This window comes from Juglans regia, chromosome 4 (assembly GCF_001411555.2).
Source record: "Juglans regia cultivar Chandler chromosome 4, Walnut 2.0, whole genome shotgun sequence".
NCBI classification, from domain to species: Eukaryota; Viridiplantae; Streptophyta; class Magnoliopsida; order Fagales; family Juglandaceae; genus Juglans; species Juglans regia.
The window spans coordinates 20,223,818-20,237,563 of record NC_049904.1 but is presented as its reverse complement, the minus strand read 5'-3'; the positions used below and the strand labels follow the sequence as shown (position 1 = coordinate 20,237,563).

At 31.4% G+C, this 13,746-nt stretch overlaps 1 protein-coding gene across 1 annotated transcript; it reads left to right on the top strand.

Moving 5' to 3' along the window:
- The first annotated feature begins 2,106 nt into the window (after nt 1-2,106).
- LOC109014634 (probable leucine-rich repeat receptor-like serine/threonine-protein kinase At3g14840) lies at nt 2,107-13,489 on the top strand. Its single transcript, XM_035689803.1, has 24 exons — nt 2,107-2,279; nt 4,210-4,390; nt 5,202-5,273; nt 5,388-5,456; nt 5,614-5,685; nt 5,780-5,851; nt 5,954-6,025; nt 6,135-6,206; nt 6,310-6,381; nt 6,514-6,585; nt 6,675-6,749; nt 7,730-7,798; nt 8,454-8,519; nt 8,643-8,711; nt 8,833-8,865; nt 9,016-9,056; nt 9,467-9,843; nt 9,946-10,141; nt 10,338-10,466; nt 11,049-11,167; nt 11,324-11,534; nt 11,668-11,905; nt 12,577-12,727; nt 12,904-13,489. Exons 1-24 carry the CDS (start codon nt 2,159-2,161, stop codon nt 13,288-13,290), a joined length of 3,036 nt encoding a protein of 1,011 aa, XP_035545696.1. The 5' UTR covers nt 2,107-2,158; the 3' UTR covers nt 13,291-13,489.
- The last annotated feature ends 257 nt before the right edge of the window (nt 13,490-13,746 follow it).

Sequence of the window (13,746 nt, the reverse complement as noted above, 5' to 3'; positions counted from 1 at the left end):
AACCTTATAGGTGACATGTAATTTTCATTCAGCACCATTGTGAAGATATTCAAAAAGTTACAAGGTCCAGGTAAGCGGGATTTCTATACTAGTTTTTGCATAAAATGAAAATGATAGGAAGTAATTATATTATTGAAATGCGAGTTTAAGTGATAGGTAGTAACTCTTTGGCCCCATGCGAGACCAAGGCGTTACAAATAGTATCAGCGCTTATCCCAACCAAGAATGTCGGACTTGAGCCATGCCACCTACGACGGATTGGCTCGACGAGAACAAGTTTAAAGGGATAGACTATGATACTCCATATAATAAGGATAAAGATGAGTGGTGTATGAGATCTCATTTTACTTGGAAATGCGAAGTTCTTGCTTTTTATAAGGTTTCAATAGAGTTTTAATTGTATTATTAACACTATAAAATATTTTTATAAAAAATAAAAAAGTTATAATATTATTAAAAAATATTTATTTAATTATTAAGTAAAAAAATATTTAAAATATTAAAAAAAATATAGCGAGGGCTGAGCGATGATAGGAGCTTTACTCATTCTGAAACTCATGGACAAGATATTACGGAACAAAGCAAGAAAAAGACGAAAAGCAAGAAAACGACAGATGAAGACCTTTTCCTGAAACTCATGGACAAGATATTACGGGACAAAGCAAGAAAAAGACAGATGAGGATAGATAAAAGTTCAATAACGACGACGATCAAGACTAAGATCTCAATTATTTTTATAATTCATTTTATCTTATCTCATTATTATTATAATTTTATTAAATTTTTATATAATTAAAATAAAAATTTAATTTTTTTAAATTTCAAAACAAAATAATATTAAGAAATATATTTTAATTTCAACTCATCTCATCTTATCACACCTGTCTCGTTTGTTTTTATATATGAGATAAAATGAGATTAAAATTAAAAGTTGAATAAAATAATTTTAGAATATATTTTTTTAATATTATTTTTATTTTGAGATTTGAAAAAATTGAATTATTTATGTAATTTTATGTGAGGATTTGAGAACGTTATAATAATTACATGAGATGAGATAAGATGAGTTGAGAGTAGTTGTGAAAACAAAAGAGACAACTTGTCGGTGTAAAGTATTCTTGGTAGGGTTGCTACTCATCACATCCCACGCTATATATTATACATATTTTAACTTTTAATTATTTTTATTTTATTTTATCAAGCTCAACTAATTAAATTTTTTTACTCATCATTCATACAATATATATTGAAAAAAAAATAAAAGAATTGTGGTTTGTGGAATGTTATTTATTCTCAGTATGCTTCATATTTTCAGATATTCTCTATGTTCTCAAAGGTCATTAAAAAAATAAAATAATTTAAATTTTAAATATTTTATTTTTTTATATAAATATTATCTAATTATTACAATTTTTATAAACTTTCAATAAACGAAATATAAAAAGCAATACAACTTTATCAAATTTTAAAATAAAAATAATATTAAAATAATTTTTAATTTTATAATATTTTTTCAACTTTTTTTTTATCTCATTTCTCAAACTTCAATAAAAAAGTCTGAACTTAAATAATTTTATCACTATTTACAGATATTATGAGATATTTCAAGTGTCGAAACGAGCCCTGATCAAGATCACTGCAAGCAAATAACTGTAAACAATTCTGAGACCGGCCTGAATCATTTGGACACTTAAAATATCTCAAATTCAATGAGTAATAGTAATATATTTTGAGTTAAAATGTTTGATTGGACTTTGAGAAAAGGGAAAGAAAAGCTTAAATAAAAATATTATAAAATTAAAAAATCGTCTAAATATAATTTTTGTATTTTATTTTGAAATATATAAAATTTGTAATAATTAAGTAATGATTATATGAAAAAGTTGAATATTTAAAATTAAAAAATATTTTATATTTGAGTGATAATTAAAAAAGAAATTGTGAAAGTTTTTAGAGTTTCTCATCTTATGTCTTTACCTAAGCATGACATGGAGGGGTCTACCTAATAAATGAAAGAATTCCCAGAAGGCAGATATATTCAAGTAATCTAAGGTGATACGTTTGCGTGTGAAGATTATATATATAACCTATTCCGACTAGTTTGGACGCAGATTTGAATCCAGACCTCGAGGTATCACAAGAAGTCGTTAGAGCGAAAATGGTTACACAAGCTCACAGACCAAAGATCAGCTTCAATCTTAATCCTCTCGTATTGCTTCTTTGCATGGGAGTGGCCATGAATGTCAAGGCCGCACAAAGACGTCTTCCTGCTGATGAAGGTAAACATTTCATGGATAATTTTTTAACTATATAACTGATTATTTTGTTTTCATTTTTGAAAATTATAGATTAATTTCTGAGCTGTTTGATGAAGTTATTTTATTTCTATATATATGGGAGATCTGAAGGGTCACCCCTCTATTTTGAGAGCTTTATTTTGGCCTTTCATTGAACAGTATTAATAGGGCTAACTCGAGTTTTTCAACCTATATATCCCATAATCCGGGGCAGAATTATGTTGTGCAAAAATCCTTATAAAAAATCAAGTTTTTAAGATCTTTTTACGAGATAGATTTTATAAAAAATAATTTGACCCCACCACCACAACAAAAGAATAATTTATAAGTTGGCGTCTCAAATTAGATTTTTAGTTCTGTCTCTGATCTTAATCAATATACATAGAGTTTGTAAAATCACTTTCTGCCTGAAATATTTTTTTAAAATATTTTTATTTGTAAAGTTTGAATAAGTTGTATTAATTTTTTAAAAATTTGTAATAGTTGTAATGATTAAGAAATAATTAGATGAAAAAGTTGATCATTTGAAATTGAAAAATATGTTTTATTTGAGTGATATTTGAAAAAGAAATTGTAAGAAGTTTTAAAAAGTTTTGAAGATTTCTGATCATCTCATTTCATTATATCATCGGTGATACACCAAGGACTTGTTTGTTTACACAAGTATTCTCAGTTATTAACAGATATTTTCTTTCTCAAATATCACTCAAATATAATTTTTTTTTTAATTTCAAATTTTCAACATTTTCATTTAATCATTACAACTTTCTCAAACTTCCAAACAAAATACAATATACAATATAAAATTTTCAAATTTCAAATTTCAAATAATACTAAAATATTATAGTTAATCAATTTTCTAAAACCCAATAAAATATCTTGACTCAAATGATTTCACTACTATTTACAGAATTCTCTTTCTCATTTGTTTATCCTAACATGCCCAATTAGTAATTAAGGAGGCTTTCAAGGTCCTAAAGCTGCGGTTCAAACACTGCACACAACCACCTACAAATTATTTTATGAGTTTTGCTACCCATCAATATCTCCACACACCACACTTTTTTTTTACTTATTTAAATATTTATTTTTTTAAGCTATTCTTTTCTAAACTAATTGAGTTATTTTACTCATCATCCATACACCACATATTTGATAAGAAAAAAATAAAAAATAAAAAATTATGTATGGTGCATGTGTACTGGTGTGTAGGGATGATGATGAGGAAGTCATGGTGGAGCCCATTAAATATTCTAAATGTGTTTGGAAGAAATCTTTTTTAGCGTTTTTATTATCACCAAAATTGATTTTAAAGATGGTATTAAAATCTGTTTTGGAGAGGAAAAATTATCTTTAAGGTTTCGAACATGCTTAAATAGATTGAAAATGGAGTAAAACGTCTCTACAAAAGTAGATCATTATCATTTTCATTATCTAGCCAGATATTTTCACTATCTTATCATTCTTTTCATGATGTTTTCGTGATCTATTGTGTTGTCAAAAAATGTATTTTCAGAGGTTAAACACATGATCACTAATTCTATGAATTGAATTCAATATTGATAAGAAGATCAAAATGTTTTTGGGAGATGAAAATTCTCTTTAGCATTTTTAGGTTACTTGAAATTTGAAACAAAATCCTACAAATGATTTATTCCACTGTCTAGACATGGATCAGGAATATTGCAATAAAAACAAACCAATCGCGCGTGTTGGAGATATTTTACAAAATGATTGGATGTAATACCCTTTCGTAATAAAACCATTCAAATAAAGTCAGATATGGATCTTTTTACGTCAAAAAGAAGAGGAAAATATTTTCACAACAAATTTAGATAAATTAGTTACGAAAAATTGATAAAAGAGATGTGCCTTTGTCATTCTTTCATAACGAATTTGGTACATTTTGCAGTTGAAGCCCTTCATGAAATAGCCGCAGAGCTGGGGAAGGCTGGCTGGAATTTCGATGTAGACCCATGCAGTAATGACACAAGTTGGAAAACACCAAGGCTGAAATTGGATCCAAAAACGTACAACAATTCAATACAATGCAATTGTACATACCCTGATGGTGAATGCCACGTGGTCGGACTGTACGAAATCTATCTTTAGTTTCCTTGTATATATCTTCTTGTTGAGGTTTTTTGGATAACTAGAATTTCTTCATAAAAAACTAGAAACTATTTATATTATACTTGAAACGTCTCTAAATTGCTAATGATCCTCGAAACACAAGGCATCAGTACCTCCCTTTATACAGAATTCACTTATAGAATGAAAGAATAATGGATTATATATGATTTCTTATTCTCAGTCCGTTTGGATGTTGAGATAGTATTAATCCATCTCATTTTATCTCAACTTTTTAATTTTAATTTTAAATTTTTCATTTAATCATTATCTAGATATTAATCATTACAATTTTTCAAACCTTTAGATAAAACACAAAAAATAATTCAATATTTTCAAATTCTAAAAATAAAAATAATATTTTAACAATATTTTAATTTTATAATATTTTTATTTGATTTTTTTCTCTCATTTCTCAAAATCCGATAAAACATTCTAACTCATAAACTATTTCACTACTATTTACAAATTGTTTCACTACTATTTACATATTTATCATCTTATTTCATTCATCTCAACAGTAGTACTACGCATGCATTACATCTATTTGGGGTCTGTGCCGTATGAATATCATTTTCAAAGGTTGCGAGTTATTGAAAAATGAGTTTCACGGTCGGATAATATAGAACCTGCAGTACCATGCATGGGTCTGACATGATCTCATAATTTTGGTCGATGAAGATTGCGTTTTACATTTGAACCAGTGTTTAAACAGTTTCACATTAATCCTTTAATTTGCCTTTAACTATATATATATCCTTGTACGTCATACAGATTTCTTAAAGGGCAGGATCTTTCTGGTGTGCTTCCGAAATCCCTTGTGAAGCTACCTCACATAACGATGATGTAAGTAAAGTAACCAATTACTAATTAATAATCGTTAGTAGTACTTGCTACTCTCTGAAACAATAGAAATATTTATAGCTCAAATCTAATTGCAAGCTTTCCTCTTGGTTTCAGTGAGTTGCCTCGAAACTATCTGACTGGTACAATTCCATTCGAATGGACTTCTCTGAAGTTGGAACGTCTGTACGTACTGTATTTTATTGGGGTTTTAATATAACACATTATATATATTACATTAATCACTCACTTCTCAATTCACACAATATGCATGTATACTACTGTAGTTAGCCACTAAATTAATGCTCATTCTAGTTGAATTTAAATATTGGCTACTGTACAGGTCCACTTCTGTAAACAAGTTATCGGGAAGAATTCCGAGCTACCTGGGAAAAATTACCACTCTTAGATATTTGTATGCTCTTTTATTTGGGAAAATGGCACAATTGACTGATTTCTTTATTCTTTTTCTTTTTCAATTTGACGAAGATCACTATATATATTTTCAGGAGCATAGAGAGCAATCGGTTTTCTGGAACTGTTCCCCCTGAGATTGGGAAGTTGGTGAACTTGGAGAATCTGTCAGTAGTTTCACCTATCCTGTTGTTCGATGATTTATGTATTAAAAATTTTCAAATAACACTAACTTGAGCTGGTCTGAACTTCCCATTTGGTGGCTGCAGTATTCTCAATGCTAACTTCCTCACTGGAGAGTTGCCAGTCAATCTAACTTATCTCACAAACTTAACTGAACTGTGAGTGCAGCCATTTGTATTCTAATACTAATTTTACATGTTTTATTTTTGGAAAAATTCATGTTTCTATGTTACCCATTAATCTTGTTTCTGCCTTGACCAAATGCAGTAGGATTAGCAGTAACAACTTCACTGGAAGAATACCTGATTTTTTCAATAGTTGGAAAAAGCTTCAGAAATTGTATGTATTTTCTTCTTCGAAATAATATCATTTAAATCATGTCTTCTGGTAGATTATTCTAATGAAATCTAACAAAAGAGAATTATGCTCTTATAAATTATAGAGAGATCCAAGCTAGTGGTCTCGCGGGGCCTATTCCTCCAAGCATTTCTGTCTTGAGTAATTTAACTGAGCTGTAAGTTCTATAGTCTAAGAGTTCTCCAGTTGTAAAATCTATCTGCATGATATCAGCTTCAGCTTTGTATTCAAATTAATAAGATTTATTGGTTAAGACAATAACAGTCGTGGATGATGCAATTTTGTGCAGAAGAATTAGTGACTTACTTGGTGAGGGTTCTATATTTCCGAACTTAAGAAGCATGAAAAACATGGATAGATTGTAAGTCATCTTATACCATAAAATTTTAAGAGCTGAAGCAATACAAAGTTATAGCATTTATGCTTAGATGATGTTCTTCAACGTTGCAGGATGTTAAGGAGCTGCAATCTCTCGGGACAAATTCCAACATACATATCAGATTTAATGCCACAACTCCAAACTCTGTAGTTCTTCCGTCTTTATGTTTTTGTCTCATTTCTATTTCTAATGAATGAAAAACCAAAGTGGAATGTGTGCAAAAGTACTAGATATATATATATATATATATATATATATATATATATATATATATATATAAAAGAAATGATATTGATAGGTATAGAGTGTGCAAATGCCGTGTATTTATTTTAAAAAAGTAAGTAAATATATATAGAATTTATATTAAAAAATTAATTTTTTAATAATAGACTCTACTCCTTTTCAAAATAAGTGTGGCTTGCATAACCCATGACCGTACAACGGTATGAGTGTTACTCATGTACAAATAAGATTTTTCTCGTTCTTTACTGGATTTGAGATCTCTGAAACGTTATAACGAGGTCACGTACTTGATCGGCAACCCACTTCTCCATCTTTTTTCCTTTCCTCATTAGCTGTACTTGAAGTTATATATATTTTCTCCCTACCTGGATAGTGACTTTATTTCTTTCTTCCGGATCATTAGTATTCTTTTGTTTTTTAATAGTTTGATTTTTAGAAAGCTGCAGCTATGTAGGGTTGTATTTGTTTTTTGCTCGGCTCCTATCTGTAGTTGTCAATTTCTTCCCATTGTCATTGTATGCACAGCAGCCATGATCTACCCCTCCTGAGGCCCATTGCCGCATCTGCCAGGAGATATCTATGAACAACGTGCATTTTTTTTAAGCTGTCGTATCAGCATTATTGTCTTCATGATTGGAAAGAAAAATCCATTAACTAATTATTTATAGAACATGTTTTGGTCCGTATAAATCTCCACTGCTACATTGACATTTTTCACGTATCTAGTCTTTCATTATTTTCCAGTACATATTTCTGATCGAGTGAAAAACATTTTCCTATATATATATTTTGTCTTCGTGATTCTATCTATAAACCGCATTAATCTCTACGCAATTTTACAGTTCTTTTGTACAATGACAACTTTATCATTATATCCCTGCAGAGATCTGAGCTTCAATAGATTGGAAGGAAATGTTCCAGAGTTTGATGATAGTGCAAGGTTGCAGCGCCTGTATGTGTTGATTCGAAACCCTAAATCTAGCTATATTTCGGAGAAGTTTTAATAAATAATGAGCAAGTACTAGGTAGAATTAAACATACAAAGGGACAAAGATAGGTGACATGATTTGGCTTTTTCGTTCCATGCCTTGTCAGAAAAGATGCAAGCTGAGATTTCACTATAACCAAACAGATCCTTATCTATCTATAACTGTAGCCTAGCTTCCATCTATCTGTTCTCGGATGCAGTTGAAAGAAATATAAAATCATGTATATTAATTCAAGGGAGCATGAGACATATATAGATCAGGCCTTTAATTCCTGTAACTGTGATTCTGTAGAAACCGTACGTACGTAGGAATATACATATTAGGGAATTATTTTGGTTGTTGTACCCATCTTATAAGTATTCCACCCTGTTTGTGTATCCCATTTTGTGTTTATTTTCATCAAAAAGTATTTTCCCTCTGAATTTTCTTCCGTTGTTGGTGATTATAAATCTCGATAATGTTTGTTGGTCTGAGCCTGAATTGATCACAATGAAATTTTCAAAGGTAAATTGAATTATTGGTAACTGGCCTGAAAATTTAGTGTTAAGGTTTCGATGCTGATTGATTGGTTGTCTTTAATTAACTAGAATACGTAAGATTATCTTGCTATGTGAACAGGTTTCTGACAAGCAACTTACTCAACGGGACAGTTCCGGACTGGATCAAACGAAGAAATCCTGACCAGTACATAAATTCATCTTAAATTCTACTTCAAATTTCTGTAACCTTACTAATTTTTTTCCTTTAATTCTTAATTTTTGAATGTATGAAGAGTTATTAATGGAAACTATTTACATCTATTTGCAGTGATCTAGATCTTTCTTACAATAACTTCTTAGAGAGTTCTATGTCACCAACTAATTGTCGAGACACACTGTGAGAAAAACTTCGCCATTTTTAATCTTAATTTCAGCCTACTTGATCAGTACCGCTTACTCTGTACTTATCTTTAAAGATTTCTAGGTTTTCTAAGCTGACTAGTTTCTTGTTTCATCAGAAATGTATTTGAAAGCTTCTCTGCACGGGACTCGTAAGCTTCTAAACTTGAGAACTTAATTTACAATAATAACCATATTGATTTCCTTTTACTTTGATTTTGCCAACTTTTTCCCGTTTCCATTATATACTTTTTCACGAGCTCATGCACGCTCCTTTCTTGTACTGTTTGACCCAAATATAGATCAGCTGGCCAGTGCTCAAAGAACCTTCCTTGTTCAAAAGGTAACTATACCTTACAGTCAGATTTTCATCAGACTTATACTTTAATAATCCAATCGCCAAGCACCATCATAAAAAAGTTAGCGCGTCCCACAATAAAAGAGTAGAATCCAATTCCTCTTTTTATTGAAAGACTTGTACAAGATTTGCATGAACTTGCACAAATCATTTTTTGATTTCCAGTCTGTCCTGTGCAAGTTTGGTGCAAATCATTTTAAAGTGAGACAACAAAATAATTGGTGGGATTAGGCTTTACTTCTTTACTTTTCCTCATAGATCCCAATTATTATAGAAAGGTAATTGCATGCAGCTTGTACATGACCCTCTAAGACATTGTATCTAACGGTGAATCTATGATGTTTGGTTCTATGTATCCCTAATTCCTAAATTAAATGGATGTTGTTTGTGTGTAGACTGGAATTCAGTGCATATAAATTGCGGTGGCAACGAAGTCAGTATTGGAAACATTAAATACGAAGCAGATCTTGATGCATCAGGTGCGGCAAAATTTAATCCCACCACAGAGAATTGGGGATTCAGTTCCACTGGAAATTTCTGGGATTTTAATGCCAGCTCGAATGATTACATAGCAAATAATGCGTCAGTACTCAGAATGAGCAGCCATGAATTATACACAAGCGCACGCCTCTCTCCTCTTTCTCTCACATATTATGCGCGTTGCTTGGCAAATGGAAATTATACCATCACACTACACTTTGCAGAGATAATAATAAGAGGAAACAGATCTTTTTCCAGTCTTGGAAGACGAATATTTGATGTTTATATCCAGGTAAGAATTAATTTAAATCAATATATACGCACACACACATATATACATATATATATATATATATAACGTCCCAGATTTATCGAGTTGAAATAATTGCTACAGGATAAACTGGAGTTGAAGGATTTTGATATCAATAATAATGCAACAGGGGTCGACAAGGCTTTAGTTAAGAAAGTTAAAGCAGTTGTGAGTAACAAAGTCTTACATATCCGCTTTCATTGGGCTGGCAAAGGGACAACAGATGCCCCAACAAGAGGAACATATGGTCCTCTCGTATCGGCTATCTCTATAGAAAATGGTAATAATTCCCGAGTGTGTAATATATATATATACACACACACACACATATCTCATGACGACTATCTTAATTTTACTGTCCAACTTGCTCCTCGTACACTTCTTATAATTAGATTGATGACAAAACTAAAGATTAATAAATAAATTCACAGTTGATAGAGTGGATCATCAGCTGGCCTATTTGTTCAATTCTGCAGATAATCCCCCTGATAATGTCAAAACCACAATATTCATTGTGACTGGAGCTTTAGTGTTGGCGCTATTACTCATTTTAGGCATTCTTTGGTGGAAAGGCTGCATAGGAAGCAGGATATCGAGGGAAAAAGGTAATCAATATATACGAGCGCCTTTTTTATTTCTTTTTTCCTTCTTTAACTATTCAACTATTGCAAATTAGCATGAATTGAGTTGAGACGTAATTGTACAGAGAATTTGCAAGGGCTCATGTATTCTTGCAATTCCTAGGTTTTTTTATAGAACATTTTCCTCATATTAAGGATTCATTTGGCAATACAACTGTTTCCAAGTATTTTTAGATATTTCCATCTCAAACATTCCTCAAAAGCAAAACACTTTTTAATTTCAAAATTTCAACTTTTCATCTAATCACTTGGGAAATAATGAATGTTGAACTAGAACATATATTGTTTCCTTACCTACTCAAATTCAGGCTGAGAATTCAAAGAATCTCAATTCCTTTTAAGTACGTCCAGGCTTTTGAATCTGTGCACAATTGTGATTGTTGAGCAGATGTAATAAATATAATAAAACATAACATAGGGATTAAAAAGCTAGTCAAGAGGCACAAAATATATATATATATATATATATAAATGAAATGTGATTCCGCTCATTTATAAGGTAAAATTTTATCACTAGCGCCCTCACCTTTGTCATTCCTTTCACAGATTTGAGAGGATTAGATCTGCAAACAGGTTTTTTCACTTACAGGCAAATCAAAGCTGCCACAAACAACTTTGATGCTTCAAACAAGATTGGGGAAGGTGGTTTTGGATCTGTATACAAGGTATTCAAAAACTTAATTCTTCATGCATAATTTAGGTTTTTGATAAAAAATTTCTTATCTGTCAATGATACATAGCTAAAGACATATCTCAGTACATTATCACATGCATATATGCCTAAATATGCATGTCTTTTTTTTTTTTTTTTTGAAATGCAGGGTATACTATTAGATGGTACCATAATTGCAGTTAAGAAACTTTCTTCAAAATCGCGTCAAGGAAATCGTGAATTCGTGAATGAAATAGGCATGATATCTACTTTACAGCACCCAAATGTTGTTAGATTGTATGGAGGTTGTGTTGAAGGAAATCAACTATTCTTGGTATATGAATACATGGAAAACAATAGCCTGGCTCGTCCTTTGTTTGGTATGCTTAATTTTTTTTATTCGGTGCTTTATGTGGAATAGTGATAGGAACCTAACACTAAGGATGGTTTTATGTTAAGAACCAAGTTGATTATAAACTCACCCATTCGACTTTCTACAAAAAACAAATGCAGGTCCAGAGCAATACCAATTAAAATTGGACTGGCCTACACGGCAGAAAATATGCGTTGGCATTGCAAAAGGCCTGACTTTCTTGCATGAGGAATCAACACTGAGAATTGTTCACAGAGACATTAAAACTACAAATGTGCTATTGGATTCGAACCTTAACCCAAAGATTTCTGACTTTGGTTTGGCCAAGCTCGATGAAGAGGAAAAAACCCATATCAGCACCCGAGTTGCTGGAACCATGTACGCTACATCTTTTCTTCTATCCTTTAATTTGGAGCATATTTTTGTTATATCCTTGACTTTCTATTTTTTTCTCCCGAGTGATTCACAAGGAGATAATCAGGAACAGATGTTGATCTTCATGCATTTAAAGTTTTTGCATATCGGAGATGTTCCTATTATATAGAACTCTAAGACTTAGTATTCGGTAGAAATTTTAATATGTTAGTTGTCTATATTTGCAACACAAGTTTGTCTGCATAGAAATTTATTGCAATAGGAATTATCATTCAGTATTCATAATTAATTGAGAGTGGTCTTGACATAAAACATATTCAAACAATCTTCTAAATTTCTTTTATGCTTGATGGGTAAGAGAGAGAGAGCTCTTTTTTCAATTATTAATATGAATCCTACCCCAAAAGGTTGAAATAATGTACTTGAACGACCAGAAAAGCTAGTTATCTGCACTCCACCAAAATAAATTTTTGTATCTCTCATGGAATGAATATTCCGCTCTATTCTTATTGCCTTCTAACTATTTGCACAATTCATGTATGCCAAGTAGAAAAGAAACAGGATTCGGTCACTACGTTTCTGTAAATGTTGGGTTTTGTTCAACATGGAAGATCATAACTAATTTATATATAATACAAAATATTAATCGTAATAACGCAATCTTTGTTACGCAGAGGATACATGGCACCAGAATATGCATTATGGGGGTTTTTAACATATAAAGCAGATGTCTACAGTTTTGGGGTCGTTGCATTGGAAATTGTTGCAGGGAAGAGCAACATGAAATTTGGACCAAATGAAAGTTATGTATGTCTTCTTGATTGGGTAAGATTTATCAGTAGTCTTTCCATGCACCAAAACCATGGTCATCTTGATGACGATTTATAAAACAAACTAAACAAGATTGAAACAATATGTTATGTACGATTGGCAACTTCATAATTCTTTTCTATTGATTTGCCAATACTTCATTTCCATCATTTCATGTGTACATATTTCAGGCTCTTGTTCTGCAACAAAAGGGTAATCTAGTGGAGCTGGTGGATCCAAAGTTAGGCTCTGAGTTCAACGTGGAGGAAGCAATTAGAATGATCAAAATAGCTTTACTATGTACGAATCCATCTCCAGCTCTCAGACCCACAATGTCTGCAGCAGTAAGCATGCTTGAAGGCCAAACAACTGTTGATGAAGTTATTATGGATCCAAGCATATACGGAGATGAATATAAGTTTAAAGTTTTAAGAGAGCAGCTCAATCAGATCCCGCAAGAATCGATGGACTCAATTGGACCTGAGAGCCATATTCGTTTGTCAGATGCAATATGGACAGGAACTTCTTCTACGTCTGCCCAAGATCTTTATGATCCACGTAATCTTGATACTCAGTAATGGTAGCAAAATATTTCTCTCTGATCATGCAAAATACTTTTTGTAATAAATTAGTGACTCAATTTGCTTCAACAATCCGCAAAGCTAAGGAACATCTGTTTGTTTCATTATAATTGAAAATGAAAAGATAAAAATATATGAAGCTAGCTTTCTATGTGGAATCATGAACATAATATATAATTTTGTTGTTAAGAGAAGCTCTGGCCAATGATCACTTCTTTTTCGTTTCTAGAGAGTATGACATGGCTAATATCTTTATATATATCATTTATTTTATTAACTACATATATATATATATATATAGTTAATCAAATATGGTGAAGAATATCTAGAGCAGAAGAGTGTTGGTACTGTAACACCCAGGTCCAGCACCAAATCCAGACTAAGGCGCTTTCTATAATTGTTTTCATTTTCCAAAGGTTGACATGTATAGGGAGCCCACTTGAGATATTTTTT

Excerpts from the sequence above, each read along its gene's own strand:
- LOC109014634 (XM_035689803.1), top strand. The coding sequence starts at position 2,159 with ATGGTTACACAAGCTCACAGACCAAAGATCAGCTTCAATCTTAATCCT. Across the intron at positions 5,457-5,613 it reads TCTCTGAAGTTGGAACGTCT|GTCCACTTCTGTAAACAAGT; the intron begins GTACGTACTGTA and ends GCTACTGTACAG. Across the intron at positions 11,168-11,323 it reads GTTTTGGATCTGTATACAAG|GGTATACTATTAGATGGTAC; the intron begins GTATTCAAAAAC and ends TTTGAAATGCAG.